Below are 19,908 nucleotides of genomic sequence, written 5' to 3'. Positions count from 1 at the left end.
GTGGGTTAAGGATCTGGTGTTGTGATGAGCTGTGGTGTAGGTCACAGACATGGTTCAGGTCTGACGTTGCTGTGGCTGTGGTGTAGCCCGGCAGCTGTAGCTCCAACTGGAACCCTAGCCTGGGAACCTCCATATGCTGCAGTTGGATCCCTAAAAAGCAAAAAAAAAAAAAAAACCAAAAAGCCATTGTTAAGATCCTATGCAGTACAGAGCAGAAAGAGTATCCACTGATACTAGATAATAATGATAATAGACTCTCGGAAATTCTGGCACCAAAAAAAAGGACAAAGTTGTAAAAGAGGATACTGTCTGGCAAGTCTTTGTTCCAATAAGATGTGTTCCATTTCCTGGAGCTATGGCTAGATGCTATGAACCAGACTTTGACACACCAAAGAACACTACTTTCAGACTTCTTGTGTGGCTCACAAAGAACACCACCTTCAGAGAATAGTTCTGGTTCTATAAACAAATTCATAGTTAAGAGTAAGATAATTACTTTTTTAGAAAGCACTCACAGTTTATGCATCCTGTGCAGTTCCAAGTCTCAGGTGCCTGACCAACCACCACCTCACATAAAGGGTTCCCTTGAGATAGATGCCAGGATTCCAGAGCAGGATTCTGTTCTCTTTAAAGCCAGGATCAGGCAAACAGCATGCATCAGGGTCCAGGCCTGGGCATCATTCATAGTAGTAAAGCCCCACAGACCTCACTGGATCTCTCATCCCTTTCATGCTGTTGTGGATAGTGTATCAAATATGTTAACCAATCTGCTTATTTTAAATACTTGTAATTTCCCAGTTTTTAGCATTAGGCATACTTAATAAATGGTCATTATTTTCATCAATGAAAACCCATTTCTGACATTGAGCATGTTAGCAAAGCCTTGGTCATTGATGGAGACATACCTCAAGAAACCCTGGGTTAGCCACCTGGGGAATGGGTTCCTGATTAAAACACCAACTGGACATTCATGGACCACATACGTTATTATATTAGTCGAGCACCCCAGACTGGCATTCTTCATTAGAACACTTGAGAGACCCAGATTATTATTTAATCTAAGTAATACAAACATATCACTCAGGTATATGATAGTAAATTGAAAACTTTACATTACTTCCTCAGAGGCTTTTTTTTAAGAGTTAAAAAGAATGTGTGTGTGTCGTGTTTGTGTCTGTGTGTCTTGTTTTTTTTTGTTTTTGTTTTTGTTTTTTTGTCTTTTTGCCTTTTCTAGGGCCACTCCTGAGGCATATGGAGGTTCCCAGGCTAGGGGTCTAATCAGAGCTGTAGCCGCCAGCCTGTGCCACAGCCACAGCAACGCAGGATCCAAGCCACATCTGCAACCTACACCACAGCTCACGGCAACACCGATCCTTAACCCACTGAGCAAGGGCAGGGACTGAACCCGCAACCTCATGGTTCCTAGTCGGATTCATTAACCATGAACAGGAACTCATGTGTGTCTAGTATTTAATACAAGGCCTGCTCATATTAAGTCCTCAGTAAGTAGTAGTTATTACTTATTATTTTGTTTATAAGTAATTAAATTTTTTTTTCTTTTTTGTCTACATGTGGGCATATGGAGCTCCCAGGCCAGGGATCAGATCCCAGCCACAGTTGCAACCTACACCACAGCTTCAGCAATACCAGATCATTAACCCACTGTGCCAGGCTGGGAAATCAAACCTGCATCCCAGCACTTCAGAGACACTGCAGATCCTATTACACAATGGAAAATCCTATAAGCAATATAAAATCATTATAATGGAGTTCCCATTGTGGCTCAGCAGAAATCAGTATGACTATTATCCATGAGGACAAAGGCTCAGTCTCTGGTCTTGCTCAGTGGGTTAAGGATCCGGCATTGCCATGATCTGTGGTGTAGGTCGAAGACATGGCTCAGATCCAGCATTGCTGTGGCTGTGATTTAGGCCTCGGCTGCAGCTCCAATTCAACCCCTAGCCTGGGAACATCCATATGCCATGGGTGCAGCCCTTAAAAGACAATAAATAAATAACAATAAAATTATTATATTTTATTAATGTGGGGCCCTTTAAATGTCTGTCTCTTTTTTTTTGGCCCCGCATGTGGAAATTCCTGGGCCAGTGATCAAACCTGCATCAAAACAGCAACCCACGTTGCTGCAATGACAACACCAGATCCTTAACCCACTGCACAACAAGGGATCTGTTTTTCTTCCTTAAGCTAATTTGTCTAAGGCCATGTTCCTTCCATAAAATCTTTTAAATTTTGCAAACTACATCACACACACAAAAGCAGTTAAAGCAAATCCTTTCAAGGGACAAAAATTTTGTTTTCATATGAGATGTATAAAATCCTTAACTGGAAATTGATACTTAAATGACTTTATTCATATTAAGACTTTTATAGGAGTTCCCACTGGGGTGCAACAGGATCAGTGGCATCTTGGGAATGTTGGGATGCAGGATCTCCAGCCTGGCCCAGTGGGTTAAGGATCGGCATTGCCATAGCTGCAGCTTAGATCACAACTGCGGCTCAGGTCTGATCTCTGGCCTGGAAACTCTATATGCCACGGGGCATCCAAAAAACAAAACAAAAAAAAACTGTTTTACAGTCACCAGATAGATAACCATGCTGTGGGTGGAGCACATTTTATTTTTAGATTATTTGTTTAAACAAGATTTACTTTGTTTTATTTTAGATTATAGTGATGCCTTTTAGAGCTCATGAGAAACTGCTAAAATATCACTGAAATAGTCTAAAACCACTATAGTTTTAAATTGTTCTATGGTCAGTGGCTTTTGTATAACTGGAGCTAAGTAACACTGCTCTCTCAATAAGAAAACCAGACAGAAATATTTACTGCACATTGTTATTGTGAGGAGCAAAAAGAATGAGGAAGGATGCGATAGGAGAAATAGAAAATAAATACCGGAGTTCCCGTCGTGGCGCAGTGGTTAACGAATCCGACTAGGAACCATGAGGTCGCGGGTTCGGTCCCTGCCCTTGCTCAGTGGGTTAACGATCTGGCATTGCCGTGAGCTGTGGTGTAGGTTGCAGACGCGGCTCGGATCCCGTGTTGCTGTGGCTCTGGCGTAGGCCGGTGGCTACAGCTCCGATTAGACCCCTAGCCTGGGAACCTCCATATGCCGCGGGAGCGGCCCAAGAAATAGCAACAACAACAACAACAACAACAGACCAAAAGACAAAAAAAAAAGAAAGAAAGAAAATAAATACCAAATGCCTACTCCAGGCAAGTGCTGCTTTACTCGTTGAGCCTGTCATATCTCAGCCTGACCTTTGGATTTATAAATCAGTTCTTTCTTACTTTCATCTTAAAATAATTTTGCTTCTTCACTGTCTTCATTTTAAGTGCTAATAATCATAATATATGCCTCTTCTCAGTCTGAAAACTAATGACAGTATGTGCAAAGAAACCAGCATCAGTTAGTCAGTGGATTGGCTGGAGGTGGTTGTTGGGGGTTTCATCAATATTCGCATCCCAAACAGTTTGAGTGTGCCCAATCCGAAACCAGTTCCTCTGAGAAATGAATATCTACTATTTTCTTAACATCTCTTCCCTTGGATGCAATTATATTGTCTTGGGATATCAAACTAATCATGTGTTATGGTTGCAGTTGGCCACCTGCAGCCTTGGGATAATTTGACTTCTCCCTTCCCACTTTCACTTTAGATTCTTGGAAAATTCCTGGAGCCAAAGATCCAGGCTAAAAATTTCAGCACGTCTCTCCAAAGCTCTGTGGATAATAGCTCCTTTTTTTCTAAGGGCTAGTCTCATTCACTGGTATTTTATTTAAAACCACATTTTAATTGCTTGACAGTGTTATATGATAATCCAAAAAAGACATTCTTCTTATTTGTGGGAACAGTAGGGAAAATTATGAAACCATAATAGTTCATTAGTTCATTTTACAATATATATCAAACTATACCTTGTGCCTCAAATTATATTAGGCTGCAGTCCCTCCTACCCTCTGAGGGGAAACAGTTAACAAAACCAGGCAGGGAGATCTCATTCTCTTTCTCAGTCTTTAGTAAGTTCCATCTCCTGATATATATGTGATCAGATAGTCACTGGGCTTACGGAGTCTTTAATTTCCGAGTGCTAAAACCCTTAAAGAGGAGTGCCCATCGTGGCTCAGCAGTAATGAACCCAACTAGTATCCATGAGGACTCAGATTCAATCCCTGGTCTCATTCAGTGGGTTAAGGATCTGGTGTTGCATGAGCTGTGGTGTAGGTTGAAGTCATGGTTCAGATCCCGTGTTGCTGTGGCTGTGGTATAGGCTGGCAGCTGCAGTTCCAGTCAACCCCTAGCCTGGAACTTCTATATGCTCTGGGCGTGGCCCTAAAAAGACATTCATTCATACATACATACATACATACATAAAGTCCTTAAAGAGATAGAAAGTTGGAAATTTTTTTCCTCCTTAAGGATAACTGATGTCTTTTTTTTTTTTCTGTTTTGAAATGAAAAAAATGCATAGCTAAATAATGTTTAGTTAGAATCCAAGGTCCTAGAGAGTTTTAAATATTTGTTTTCAAATTAAGTATAGCTGCTTGTATAACTCTTAACAACTGGAATTGGAATTACAGAAACATGAAGAATATAATATCTGTTTCCAGAAATTTCTAATCAAAGGAGGACATTAAACAATTTTACATATAACAAGAATAACCTACAATAGCCGTTACTAAGCCAGTATTTGCTGCTGGGGGATGATGTCCCCCAGGATAGTAGTAAGTGTTATGGGGAAGAGGAACTATACATAGAAAACTTCAGAGGTATGGAATTAAAGTGAACAGGGGTTTTTCCTAACTGCAGGACTTTTCAGAGCCTTTAATATACTGACACATATTCTGAATTTCTAAGAGAATATAATTTACAGCATTTCCTTAACTTATTTGATCATGTAGCCTTTTTTTTTTTTTTTCCTCTATTAAGATCCTGCAAAAATAGGAAGTGTAAAAAGGACATCCAAATTGGGACTGAGATCCTTATGGAGATTCCCTGTGGCTGCTTGGCTCTTAGACCATGTTTAAGTTTTCTCGTTTCCCTAAGATGGAAGCATGCTCTACTCATATTCTCAATGTTTGCAGGCCACTATATGAGAACTTTTTCTCACATGCTGTGTTCTTTTTAATTGTCAGTAGTTTTCTTAACTCCTGTTTGTAGATGATTCATTATGTACAAGTAGATGTTTTGTAGTATTCTTCCCCAAGAATGAGTAGAATCTACCTGGTGTTACAAGTTACCCTAGAGTTATACCAGTAAATAGGAAAGCACCTTGGGGCAAGCTTTCATTTTACAACCAAGGATGCCAACTATAGACAACACTGAAGTTTTGTTGTGCATAGGAAAATAAGGCTCTCTGAACACATGTTTCCTGCCATGTATTTGCAGAAAAATAAACACAAGCAATTTACTCGCTTCTTCCTTAATCTGTGAGGATACACTTTACCTTTTAGAGTCTTTTCACCTTTCCGAAAGGACCAAGATGAATATCTGCAGGCCCTTTTATTATCTGAAGCTCAGGGTTTGCCACTGCTACCCATACTCTGAAACTCAGCTGAACTCCAACCCAGGGCTGGCACCCCTCTTAGGGTCGCCAATGACAATGAGTTCAATGGTATGGTTGTGAAAAAAATGCTTGCGGAAGTGGTATCCAGAGGATAGAGTATCAGCCTAAGTTTTCATGTTTGCGTTTCTCAAAATTCCAATTGAATTTATCCATAACGTAGATTTCTGGACTTTTGTTTTTTTTTGGATGCACCTGAGGCATGTGGAAGTTCCTGGGCCAGGACTTGAACCCGCACCACAGTTGTGGCCTGCATCTCACCTGAAGCAATGCCAGATCCGTAACCCACTTTGCCACAAAGTAACGTCCTCTGAACCTTTTCTAAAAATATTAATTTTCTTAGGTAAAGATTTGAGTTTATTTGATTTTTTCCTCTTACATTGTAGAGATAATCCACTAATCATCCACTAATAAAGTACACCTATCACAACACTAAATTCTTTTAACAGACTTGGAAGATGCTACAAAAACACCTGACTGTTCCAGTGGGCCAGTGAAAGAGGAAAGAGGTGATCTTATCAAATTTTACAATACAATATATGTAGGAAGAGTGAAGTCATTTGCATTGAAATACGACTTGTCAAATCACGACCATGTGGTATGTTTTATATTTTATTAATATTATTTTTAATTTTTTAATTAAAATGTAGTTGATTTACAATGTTGTGTCAGTTTCTGCTGTACAGCAAAGTGACCCAGTCATACATGTATATACGTTCTTTTTCTCATATTATCTTCCAGCATGTTCTATCACAAGTCCCTTTCATTATTATTTTTTTTAATTTTTCTTTTTGGACACACCTGTGGCATGTGGCAGTTCCTAGGCCAGGGATCTAACCCGAGCCACCAGGGAACCTCCTCTTTGCCTCTCTTATTTCTGTGCTTCTAATTTGGTTGTGGATATATGTAAGTGGAGAGAAATTGTTATTGCAACTGTTAGGACACAGCTTGGGTTATTCTTTGCCCCACTTTGTGAGCATAGACACAAGGTTTCTATGCTCTTGGCTTACTGCTTCCGGTGTCTTGCCCAGAATCCTTCAGGATTTCCTGACAGATCCAGGAAAGTGAAATCTAGTTATCTGTCAGTAATTGTTGAAAAACAAGGGTTGGAATTCCCATCGTGGCACAGCAGAAGTGAATCCAATTAAGAACCATGAGGTTGCGTGTTCGATCCCTGGCCTCGCTCAGTGGATTAAGGATCCGGCTTTGCCGGGAGCTGTGATGTAGGTCGAAGACTTGGCTCGGATCTGGCTTTGCTGTGGCTCTGGTGTAGGCCAGCAGGAACAGCTCCAATTAGACCCCTAGCCTGGGAACCTCCATATGCTGCAGGTGTGGCCCTAAAAGGACAAAAGATCAAAAAAAAAAAGGAAAGAAAGAACAAGTTAATGAACTATTTCTTTGTGTTATTTTTCAGCCATAGATAAGCTCTTACAGTATATTTGACTCCTAACTAGGAGATACCAGTAAGAGTAAAAATATGATTAAAAAAAAAAGTTCCATGTTAATTTTTCACTCTTGCTGAGACGAGGTGGGAGGAGGACAGAAAAAAAAAAAAAAAAAAAAAAAAGATGGGATTCAGAAAAAGGAAAGAAAAATGTTTATCTTTTAAAAAGTTTACTTGAGTTCCCGTTGTGGCTCAGTGGTTAACGAATCCAACTAGGAACCATGAGGTTGCGGGTTCGATCCCTGACCTTGCTCAGTGGGTTAAGGATCCAGCGTTGCCATGAGCTGCGGTGTAGGTCACAGACGTGGCTCGGATCCTGTGTGGCTGTGGCTGTGGCTACAGCTCCAATTCGACCCCTAGCCTATGAACCTCCATATGCCGTGGGATCAGTCCCAGAAAAGGCAAAAAGACCAAAAAAAAAAAAAAAAAAAAAGTTTACCTGAAAGTTTCCATGTGGCACAGCAGGTTTAGGATCCAACATTGCAGCAGCTGTGGTTCAGTTTGCGGTGCAGGTTAGATCCCTGGCCTGGGAACTTCTTCCTTTGCAGATGCAGCCAAAAAAAAAAAACAAACAATAAAAGAAATTTTTCTTTTGTGTTATTTCAGATGGAAGCCCCACCACTGTCTCCTTTTCCACATATTAAGCAACAGCCGGGCTCCCCGCGCCGCATTTCCCAGCAGCACTCCATTTATGTTTCCCCACACAAGAACGGGTCCGGCCCTACCCCAAGGAGTGCTCTGCTCTATAAGTTCAATGGCAGCCCTTCTAAGGTAAGGTGCAGAAACTTTACTCCAAAACAACTGCATACATGTGTTAAAAATTCAGTTTCGCTCTGGTGCAATGGGATGGGCAGCATTTTGGAAGTGCTGGTACACAGGATTGATCCACAGCCCAGCACGGTGGGTTGAAGATCCAGTGTTGCCACAGCTTTGACTTAGGTTGCAGTTGTGGCTGGGATCTGACCCCTGGCCTCGGAACTCCCTATGCCACAGGCTGGCCAAAAAAGGAAAAGAAAATTGGGTTTCAGACTTCCAATTAGTATAGTAATCTTTAATCTTACCCCCCCCCTTTTTTTGCAAAGTAACTGTCAATAAATAGAAGCCATTACTATAATAACAAGTTTCCTGTGATGAAGAGTAGTGTGTTCAGGAGTACCTGTTATCGTGGCTCAGTGGAAACGAATCTGACTAGTATCCATGAGGACACAGGTTCATTCTCTGGGCTCGCTCAGAGGTTTAAGGATCTGGCATTGCTGTGAGCTGTGGTGTAGGTCGCAGATGCGGCTCAGATTTGGCATTGCTGTGGCTGTCGAGTAGGCCAGCAGCTATAGTTCTGATTCAGCCCCTAGCCTAGGATCCTGTGTATGCCGCAGGTGTGGCCCTAAAAAGATTAAAAAAAAAAGAAGAGTACTGTATTCAGTTGAGATAGTTAATCATTACAGTTGACATGGTATCAGGGGAGTTCACCGAAAGAGCCCAGTGTGTCCCTGCTCAGGCACAGTCTTGAGAAGGACCAGTAAGGCAACACCTGCAAGAGGTCAGACCTGGGGAACACTGTGTGTAAAGAAAGGCTTTGAAAGTGAAAGTTCATTTGGTGGATGGCAACCAGGATAGTGAAAAGTCTGAAAATCGAGGCCTGCTCTTACACACAGACAGCTCTGTGGTTATCTCCATCTTTATTGCTATACAGCGATGAAAATGTGATAGGGACATGATTGTTGTTCTCATGTATTTCAAGGGCTATTAAGAAAATACATTCAGTATGTCTCCAGAAGCCAGAATCACTACCAATTGGAAGAAATTGTAGTGACAGATTGTAATTCAGTCCAAATACATGGCAGCTCTTTAACTCATTAATTTTCACAAACATCTACTGAGTTCCTACTAAGCAAACAAAGTTGACCGAGATATAATGCCTCACAGACTTGCATTTCCTCTTCAGAGAGGTTGATTTGCTATAAAGATGTCTAGAAGAAATTCATGCATAAAATCAGAAATGGGACCAAGTGACTTCTCAGGCGGTGATTTCAAAATCATAGGTCAGAATCACTTGGGGAGCTTGCCCATAGATTTTTATTGAATCATAAACCTCAGGCAGACAGTTGTGGTACACAGCTTTCAGGAACCACTTCTCTAAGGCTGATTTATATACCAGCAACATTAGCCTCACCTGGGAAATGCAGGCTTTCAGGCCTCACTCCAGTCCTATTGAATATGAATCTGCATATTCACAAGATTCCCAGATGATTAGTAAGCACATGAAAGAGGTGGGTTTTTTTCTGGTTTGGTTTGGTTTTTGGTTTGTTTGTTTTGGCCACATCCATGGCATGTAGACATTCCCAAGCCAAGGATCAAACCCGTGCTATAGTAGCGACCCAAGCAACTACTTTGATTCCACTGGATCTTTAGCCTGCTGCACCTCAAGGGAACTCTATAAGCACATTAAAGTTTGAAAAGCATTGCTTCAGCGGGAGGATCAAACTTTAGGGAACATCAGAATCACTTGGAGGGCTTGGTAAAATGTAGATTGCTGGGTCCTACCCCAGAATGTCTGATTCAGTAGGTATAGGGTGAAGCATGAGAATTTGCATTCTTAATAAGTTTCTAAATGCTTCTGCTGCTTCTGGTCTGATATCCACATTTTGATAACTACTGCTATAAGGTAAATCTAATTTTTAAAATCATCTCTATCCCAGTGTTTAACTTTGTATAGAGGATAGAAGGCAGGAAAAAACAGCTCAGTTCTTTGCTGCTGCTGCTTCTTTTTCCCTTTTTACTCACACATGTCCTGTATTTTTGCACAGAGTTTGAAAGATATCAACAACATGATAAGGCAAGGTGAGCAGAGAACCAAGAAGCGAGCAATAGCCATCGATGGTGATGCAGAATCACCTGCCAAACGCATCTGTCAAGAAAATGATGATGTTTTACTTAAAAGACTACAGGATGTTGTCAGTGAAAGAGCAAATCATTAGAATTTTTTCCATTTCTATGATAAAAGCACTTTCAAGTTGTTTTGCGGAAAGCTGGGGGTCTATCTTTCAAAATGTTCAGTCAGCCCTGTAGGAAGTAAATATCACTGAGTTACAGGAAAAATTACACCAAAATTAAGCAGTTTTTAAAAATTTATCCAAAATATAGTTGACAGAGATGTATACTGAGTTGAATTATAAAGGAATTTTTAAGTGCCTTTTAAACGTATTAATAGTTGTAGAATTTTTAAAATATTTGTTCCTTGGGTTTTTCAGACGAAGTAAGGAGAAACCCCATAATTTTGTTAGCTCACTTTTTGAAATAATTCAAATGTCTTCTCCTTCTAGACTTTGTAATATGAAAGTGAATCATCTGTTTTTGCTTTAAGTGTGCTTTGAGATGGTTGTATTCCTAGTTTAATGTTGAGCACAGGTGGTACCAGCCTGTCTCTGACCCAGGGCGGTAACTCCACATCCAGGTACCACTACCCTTCTGGGCTGTCCAGATCCTTTTCATGCCCTTTGTTTCCTTGAGCAGAAGCAGATTCAAACCTGAACCAATGCACTATCCCTGCTACTTCTTACTTTCCAACCCTAAACCCTCTTAGCCTGGTGTCACAACCTAATAAAGGAGGTACTTGCTCCTTTTTACTTTTTATTTTTTGGGCGTGCCAAGGCATGCAGAAGTTCCCAGGCCAGGAATTGAACCCATGCCACAGCAGCAGCTGGAGCCACAGCATGTCACAGCAATGTGACATGCCACAACAATGACAGCTGGAGCCACAGCAATCCTCATGCAGGATCCTTAACCTGCTGAGTCACCAGGAAATTCCTCTTGCTTCTTTTTAATACTATCATTTTGTTTTCCAAACCATTAACTTAATTATACTTGATTATTTTATGTCATAGAATTCTCAAAATAGGAAGCTGCTTCTCAGGCCAGTAGAGTAAAATACAGAAAAAAGTTGTTAGAATTTAAATTTCCTACCATGATAATATGTGAAATACTATTTTTGAGGTCATTGTAGATTGGTCATTCTCAATGTCTAATCGATTCCCTAAGAATAGTTGAAATCTTTTTTAATTAATTACTATCACCTCATGCCTTATCATTCTGCTATACATCAGAAAACAGCTGTTTATTACTCCTTCCCTCTTGGTTCTCAGTATCACTCATGCCTTGTGAGTTTCCCACTAGGGTTTGATCCCTGGGGCCTCTTAAGGATGTTTTCCAGGGCTAGGGGTGCAGCTTTCCAAAGAATCAGCTGTTCAGTGTTCACTTTTTCTAGTGTGTTTCCAGATTCTGGAAGGACATGGATAAGCCATTCTTAATTAATTTTGAGGAAATGTTATCAGATTTATGTTTTTTAAGCTGCAAACCTTATTTTTTAAAATATGAAATATTTAACTTAACCTTTGTCTAACCTGGGCTAATTTGAATTTGCTTAAGATTTGACTATGAATTAGTAATTACGATTGTCAGGAATTTTATTTTTAAATTTTAAGAAGAAAAGTGACTTTGGTCAAATTTTACGTTTCTGAAAATTATATCCGAATTTTTTTGTGTAGTATCTACACATGTTATAAGACAAATAACATCAAATCTGTCTCGAATCCTTGTATATATTTTTGTGTAGCTGTAACTATTGTGCCATTTTAATCGTCATTATTAATGTGCAAAATGTAAATGAGCATTTGTACATTGTCTCTATAAGAAACTCTGGACAAGTTTTTATCAGTTTTCAAGACTGGATATCAATGTACATAAAATGGTTAATAAAATATTAGAGTTTTGAAATTATTGAAAAAACTATACTTGTGCTCTTTTCTGTGTGACTAGAATATATATCTCTTTTATCCACTTTATATCTTTCAGATATCTTACTGTAACTTAAAAGTTAATGTTCTTAGTACTTTCCAGGAACTTGGAAGAGCATAGAGTGAGTAACTGCTTGATGAGTGCAGGGGATTTTTAGAGGTGATGAAAATAATTTTGAAATTTGATATAGCTGGTGATTGCATAACATCGGGAATTTATTAAATGACACTGAATGGTACTCTTTAAAATGGTTAATTTTGTGTTAGGTGAATTTCACCTCAGTTGAGAAAAATGCCTTAGATACATATAAAAGATACATTTCAAGGCCTTAGAATGGACCAAATGTAATACTGAATTAAGGAAGTCTTCTCTCTTAAGAGTGCTTTCAGATGTGTTTCTCTATTTGAGACTCACAGCTTAAAAATTTTCTAATTAAGATTTTTGTGTGGTTAGATTATGTTAAATCATATTTAAAAAAAGGTAATATTTCTGCTTGTTTTTATTTTGTTCCTCTACAGTCCTTTTACTAAGTCAGGAAACAGTATTGGCTGTTTACTGTATTCCTGGCCCTTTGCTAGATGCTAGGGATATAAACTGAACCAGGCATTGTTCCTGTCCTCAAGATGCAATATCAATATTACATTGTATCTTGATGGGATACAAGCCCATCAGTATAATGGGATAAATGTAGTAATACAACTCTATACAAAGAGGGGTGGCGTTAATGATTCACTCTGCCCTGATGAGTGTGTCAGGGAAATCTAAAATCACTCTAAACTGGGGGCTAATTTAATCCTTAGGGGAATAATTGTTTGCCGAGCCAGCAGAAGTATTCAAACAGAGAACACAACCAGTAGAAAGGCTTCGAGGCATGAAAGTACTCTTTAGGAATTGCAGATAGTTTAGTGAGGCTGGAGTTTAGGTTTAGGAATTGCAGATAGTTTTTTTGGGGGGTTTTTTTGTTTTTGGTTTTTTTTTTTTATCACGGCATATTGAGTTTCCCAGCTAGGGGTCGAATCTGAGCTGTACTGCCAGCCTACACCATAGCCACAGCAACACAGAATCTGAGCCGGGTCTGTGACCTACACCACAGCTCACAGCAACACCAGATCCTTAATCCACTGAGCAAGGCCAGGGATCAAACCTGCGTCCTCATGGATGCTAGTCAGATTCGTTTCCACTGAGCCACGACAGGAACCCCCAGGAATTACAGATAGTTTAGTGAGGCTGGGGTATAGTGTACATACGCAGAAGTGTAGTATCAAGCAGGGCTAGAAAGTTGGGCTTTAAGCCAAGTTAAGGCTTGGTCATTTCCAATGGTTTCAACATTGGCTACAGCTGGGGAGTTTTGAAAATCACATCAGTGAATGGGTTTCTGCCCCAGAGAGTTCTGATTTAATTGGTTTGGGGAACAACCTAGCATTAGGATTTTTATTTTTATTTTTATTTATTTATTGTCTTTTTGCTATTTCTTTGGGCCGCTCCCACGGCATATGGAGGTTCCCTGGCTAGGGGTCGAGTCAGAGCTGTAGCCATTGGCCTACGCCAGAGCCACAGCAACGCGAGATCCGAGCCACGTCTGCAACCTACACCACAGCTCACGGCAATGCCGGATCTTTCACCCACTGAGCAAGGGCAGGGACCGAACCCACAACCTCATGGTTCCTAGTCGGATTTGTTAACCACTGCGCCACGACGGGAACTCCAGCATTAGGATTTTTAAAGACTCCCTAGGTGAATACCTAAGGTTGAGAACTACTGCTATAGGCCATAGGGAGCCACTAAAGAGGTTTTAATTAAGTGGTTAATGATAAAATCTGATGTTTATTCAGCAATTCCCTAACTTGCCCAAAGATAAGAATTGCCTGAGACACACAATAACAATACAGATTCCTAGGCTCAACATAAATAAAATGAAATCTCCAGGGAAAGAACTTAAGAATTTTGTTAACCTCTGTTCCAAATGATATTTACCCTTCAAACAAGTTAGAAAATTTCTGACAGTGCTTCTCAAAGTTTAAGAGCATAGGAATCACCCAGGATTGTGAATCTTCTTAAAAATGGAGAGTCTGGGAGTTCCCGTCGTGGCGCAGTGGTTAACGAATCCGACTAGGAACCATGAGGTTGCGGGTTCGGTCCCTGCCCTTGCTCAGTGGGTTAACGATCCGGCGTTGCCGTGAGCTGTGGGGTAGGTTGCAGACTTGGCTCGGATCCCGCGTTGCTGTGGCTCTGGCGTAGGCCGGTGGCTACAGTTCCGATTCAACCCCTAGCCTGGGAACCTCCATATGCCGCGGGAGCGGCCCAAGAAATAGCAACAACAACAACAACAACAGACAAAAAAAAAAAAAAAAAATGGAGAGTCTGAGGTTGGGCCTGAGATTTTTGCTTTTCTAACAAGCTCACATAATGCCAGTGCTGCTAGGCCAGAACTACACTTTGAATAGCAAATCCTAGAAATCTGGAAGCTATGTGGAGGATGAACTAGAGGATGGTTAGACTGCTATGAGAGACAAGTTAGTAGTTCAAACTTGGTTAATTTTGCCACCTTTGCCACCTTTTGCCAAATTAAGGGACATTTGCCAATGACCAGAGACATTCTTTTTTTTTTTTTGTCTTTTTGCCTTTTCTAGGGCCCCTCCCGCAGCATATGGAGGTTCCCAGGCTAGGGGTCGAATTGGAGTTATAGCCACCAGCCTACACCACAGCCACAGCAATGCTGGATCTGAGCCACATCTGCAACCTACACTGCAGCTCACGGCAACGCCAGATCCTTAACCCACTGAGCAAGGCCAGGGATCAAACCCGGAACCTCATGGTTCCTAGTCAGATTCGTTAACCACTGCACCATGAGGGGAACTCCAATGACTAGAGACATTCTTGTGTTTTTGGTTGTCACAACTGGGTATGGGGGAGCGGGTGCTACTTGTATCTAGTGGGTAGAAGCCAGAGAGGCTGCTGAACATCCTGCAATGTACAGAACAGCCTTCTATAACAAGGAATTACCCAGCCCAAGATGCCAGTAATGCCAATCCCCAAACTAAGTAAACACCTGGCCAAGAAGAGCCACACACCTTAATATACTGGTAATGGGGATAGAGAAGGAGCCTCACTCAGCAGGTGTGGGGTTCCAGTCAGGGATGGCTTCATAACAAAGATGACTTACCAGAAGGGACTAATGGTAATAGATTCTAGGTAGGATAACTAAAACAAAAAACTAAATGGTTTTTTGGCATCAGTGACAATCCTTAATACGTTAAGAAACTATTCCTGGATCCTGTGTGTAGGCACATTTCCCAGTGGTGAGAATCACCTTGGAGGGCTTATTAGCTATGCAGATTTAATACTGTAGTACACAAACAGATTTGTTAAGCATCTCAGGCTATTCTTATCTAGGAAGTTCTAAAAGTACCTGTCAGAGTCCAACAGAAGAGTATAATGGCCAAGAGTATAAAGATCTGGGTTCATACATCCACCCTGACTGACACTGTCTCACCAAACCAAGTTGGACTTAACAACTTACCTTCAGTCAGGCCATCATCACTTCAGAAATAATTGATTAATTATGGAAAATAACATACATTGTAGAAAAATTAGAATATATATAACCAAAAGATAAAAACTGTATTCCCACCAACTGGAGAACTTTTTCAAATTAAAAAAAAAATTTATTATAGTTATTTTCCACATAAAGGAAATTGTGTAAGTCTCAAGTTTTATACTATGATAAATTTTTACCAGCTTTATTGAGGTATAATTTACATAGAATAAAAATTTAAGTGTATAGTTTGATGAATTTTAGTAATTGTATATAATTGTATAACTGCCACCACATACCTCATTTTACTGTGCTCTGCTTTGTTGTGCTTCATAGATATTGTGGGTTTTTTTACAAATTGAAAGCTTGTGACAAGCTTGAGTCAAGCAAGCCTATCTGTGCCATTTTTCCAACAGTATTTGCTCACTTCATGCCTCTGTGTAAAAATTTAATTTTTCAATGTTGCAAACTTTTTTATTATGATATTTATGGTGATCCGTGGTCTTTGATGTTACAGTTGTAATTGTTTTGGGGCACCATGAAGTACACGCATGTAAGACAGTGAACGTAATTGTTAAAGATTGTGTTTTTTCTCACTGCTCCACTGACCTGCGCATTCCCCAGTCTCTCCCTCTCCTCAGGCCTCCCTATTCCCTGAGGTACAGTGTTGAAATTAGGCCAATGAATATAAGGCTACAGTAGCCTCCAAGTGTTTAAGTGGAAGGAAAAGTCAATTGATGTGGTAAGTTTGATTGTTGTCTTACTTTAAGAAATTGCCACAGCCTCCTCACCCTTCAGCAACCGCCACCCCGATCAGTCAGCAACCATCAATATCTTGATAAGGCCCTCCACCAGCAAAAAGATTATAACTTGCTGAAGGCTCAGATGATGGCTAACATTTTTTGGTAACAAAGCATTTTTTAACTAAGGTATGTACATTGTTGTTTTAAATGTAATGCTATTGCACACTTAATAGACTAGCGTATAGTGTAAACATAAATTTCATATGCACTGGGAAGCCAAAAAAAATTCATGTGACTTACTTTTGCAATATTTGCTTTATTACAGTGATCTAAAACTGAACCTGCACTGTCTCTGAGGTATGCCTGTATAGAACATTTCCATCCCTTTATAAAGTTTTTTTTTTCTCTAATATTCTCTGCCCTCCCTGCCACATACCCGGGCAACTGTTGGTCTGCTTTTTGTCACCATAGTTTTGCCTTTTCTAGAATTTCATATAAATCTGTGTATGCACAGTATGTAATCTTTTGTATTTGAGTTCTGTCCCTTAGTATAATGTTTCTGAAATTCATTCATGTTGTATGTATAAATATTTCTTTTTATCGCTGAGCAGTTTTCCATACTTTGGTTATACTACAGTTTGTTTTATCTAATCACTAGTCGATGGGCATTCATGTTGTTTCCATTTTGAGGCCCTATTAATGATGAACATGTGCATACAAGTCTTTGAACATATTTCTATTTCTCTTTTATTCCCACATTAGTTGGATTGCTGGGCCAAATGGTAAGTACAAGTTTAATTTCATAAGATATTGCCATGTCTCAGAGTTCCCGTTGTGGCTTAGTGGAAATGACTCTGACTAGTACCCATGAGGATACCAGTTTCGATCCCAGGCCTTGCTCAGTGGGTTAAGGATCCACTATTGCCATGAGCTGTGGTGTATGTCAAAGATGTGGCTTGCACCTGGCATTGCTGTGGCTCTGGCGTAGGCCAGCAGCTACAGCTCCCATTCAGCCCCTGGCCTGGGAACCTCCATGTGCCGTGGGTATGGCACTAAAAAGACAAAAAAAAAAAAAAAAAAGATATTGCCATGTCTTAAAGTGGACCATTTTGCCTTCCCACCAGCAGTGTGTAAGAGTTCCATTTACTTCACATTGCAGCCACCTTTTTTTAAATTTTTTATTTTTTGGTCTTTTTGCTTTTTCACTTTTTTTTTAAATTGAAGTATAGTTAACTTACAATATTGTGTGTTTCGGGTATACAGCAAAGTTATTTGGTCGTGTGTGTGTGTGTATTGTTTTTCAGATTCTTTTCCATTATGGGTTATTATAAGATGTTGTATATAGTTACCTGTGCTATACAGTGAATCCTTATTGTTTATTGTGTATATAGTGATATGTATCTGTTAATCCCACACTCCTAATTTATCCCTCATCCCCCTTTCCCCTTTGGTAACCATAAATGTTTTCTGTCTGTGAGTCTGTTTCATTTTGTAAATAAGTTCATTTGTATCAAATTTTCAGATTCCACATATAAGTGACACCATATAATATTTGTCTTCCTAACTTCACTTAGTATGATAATCTCTGGGTCCATCCATGTGCTGCAAATGGCAATACTTTATTATTTTTTGTGCCTGAGTAATATTTCATTGTATATTTATATACCACACTTTAGCTATTCGTCTCTTGATAGACACTTAGGTTGCTTTCATGTCTTGACTATTTTAAGTAGCGCTGCCATGAACATTGAGGTGTTTGTATTTTATCAAATTAGAATTTTTATGTTTTCCAGATATATATATGTCCACGAATGGGATTGATGGATTAGATGGTAACTCAATTTTTAGTTTTTTAGAACAACTTACATACTGTTTTCCATAGTGGCTACACTGCAGCCACCTGTTGATGTGAGTGATCCTGGATTTTTTTTTAGTGTGTATATTATGTATTTTAAAAGTAAAAATGGATCATATATATTACTTAATATAGCAGAGTCTTCTTTGAAATGTCTAAATTTTATCTTACTGACAATTTTAATGCTTGTGTTCCAATGAATTATTTATGTTGTCATTAAACAAAGATTAATGTAGTCACTGAAGCCAACACAGAAGGTGCCCAAGACAAGATGAAGCTCATTATCCTGGACCACTGTTCCCAGGCCAGTGATTGAGTGGCCAAATACATCAGGAACCACATCACCCAGTTTAGCTCAGGGCCAGACAAGTTCTTCACCCTGGGGTTCCCCTCTGGGAGCACCTCACTTGGATGCTACAGGAAGTCACTTGGGTACTCTTAAGTACCTGTCCTTCATGTATGTAAAGACTTTCAACATGGATGAGTATGTTGGCCTTCCTCAAGAGCTGCCACTCCTTCATGTGGAACAACTTCTTCAAGCACACTGACACCCACCCAGAAAATACTGACATTCTGGGTGGGAACGCAGCTGACCTGCAGGCTGAGTGTGACGCCCTTGAGGGAAAACCAAGGCTGCGGGTAGGATTGAGCTGTTTGTGGAGGCATTAGCCCTGATGGGTCCATTGTTTTCAAGAGCTGAGCTACAGTCCATTGTCCAGGACCTATGTGAAGATGCTGGCTGTGGACATTGTCCTGGCCACAACGCTAGGTTCTTCAGTGGAGATCTTGCCTAGGTGCCCAACATGGCCCTGATGGTGGGCATGGATGCCAGAGAGGATCCTCATCACAGGTGCTCTGTACAAGGCTATTAAGGAGGGAATGAACATAGGTGGACCATGTATGCCTTCCAGCAGCATCCCCACAAGGTGTTTGTGTGCAACAAGGACGCCACCCTGGAGATGAAAATAAAGACCATCAGGTATTTCAGAGGTTTCATCCTGGTCCATAACAGGTTGGTGGGCGGTTGTATAGTATCAAAGAGAAAGAAATGGAGGAAAGCCAGTCTTCTAAGAAACCATACAGTGATCAGCCTGTGCTAATCCTAGTGTCAAATATTTCATTGAGAAAAGTGGGTCTTTCTGAAAATTGTCTTTAGAAGGATGGAATTGTATTTTTTTTTTTTTTTTAACTTTTCTTTGGCCATGCCTGCAGCATGAGGAAGTTCCCAGGCCAGGGATCAAATGCACACCACAGCAGAGACTTGAGCCACTGCAATGACACCACCAGATACTTAACCTGTTGAGCCACACAGGAGCTCCATATTAGTTCTTTGTTGTGCCTCTAACTCTCCACATGTACAATGCAATCCCATCGGGAATTTCTATCAATATGTGCACTGGTTCTCAATTAAGAGGGAGTTAGTGGCTTAGGTATATTGAACAAAACCTCTTTGGAGAGTCTTGAGAGCCCCTGTTGAGCAGGCCTGCCCTTTATTTGAGAATCACTGTTCCAGATTAAGGAACAAACTCAATGTCTAAAATCAGTATAAGGGAGCAGTCCCACTGTCAAAAACAAGTGCCATGGGAAGAAAACTGCGCCTTCCTTTTTTTTCCCAGTTGTTTTTTCCTGCTCTCTCAGTTGGCCTTTCTGTGAACTCAGAGAACTCCTTAGGGGAGGATTTGGGTGGGTGGGGTTAAAGAGAGAGATTTATTGAGAAACTCAGGTCCTCAAGGGGCCCAGCCATGTCAAACTCCCATCCTGCAGGGACCCTCCAGCACCAAGAAGAAGACGGAAACCCTTTCCCCAGGAGAGCCCTGTGTTTTGCTCCAAAGTCTCACTGTGACATCTCTCTTATACATTCTTACTCATAAATAGGAGATTCACGAGGGCAACAGACACCGCCAAGATTCAATGTTGTGGTCAGCCAACATGATGGGGCCAGGGCAAGCAGCTCAATTG

At 40.4% G+C, this 19,908-nt stretch overlaps 1 protein-coding gene and 1 pseudogene across 9 annotated transcripts in view; both read left to right on the top strand.

Annotated features, from left to right (window-relative positions):
* The window catches only part of RBL1 (RB transcriptional corepressor like 1), a 78,105-nt gene extending 66,297 nt beyond the window's left edge, over positions 1-11,808 (top strand). For 5 of the 9 annotated variants that reach the window (XM_021077346.1, XM_021077344.1, XM_021077345.1 and 2 more), the window contains 3 exons: positions 6,031-6,179; positions 7,632-7,796; positions 9,830-11,807. In XM_021077346.1, coding sequence (XP_020933005.1) covers positions 6,031-6,179; positions 7,632-7,796; positions 9,830-10,000 — 485 coding nt within the window. In that variant the 3' untranslated portion in view covers positions 10,001-11,807. Of the gene's footprint in view, positions 1-6,030; positions 6,180-7,631; positions 7,797-9,829 lie in introns of all 9 variants that reach the window. The other 4 variants (XM_021077348.1, XM_021077347.1, XM_021077343.1 and 1 more) reach the window with 1 other exon arrangement.
* Positions 17,658-19,654, top strand: LOC102159078 (annotated as a pseudogene).

Source organism: Sus scrofa, chromosome 17, assembly GCF_000003025.6.
Source record: "Sus scrofa isolate TJ Tabasco breed Duroc chromosome 17, Sscrofa11.1, whole genome shotgun sequence".
In the NCBI taxonomy this organism is placed as follows: Eukaryota; Metazoa; Chordata; class Mammalia; order Artiodactyla; family Suidae; genus Sus; species Sus scrofa.
This window is presented reverse-complemented; position numbering and strand designations above follow the sequence as displayed.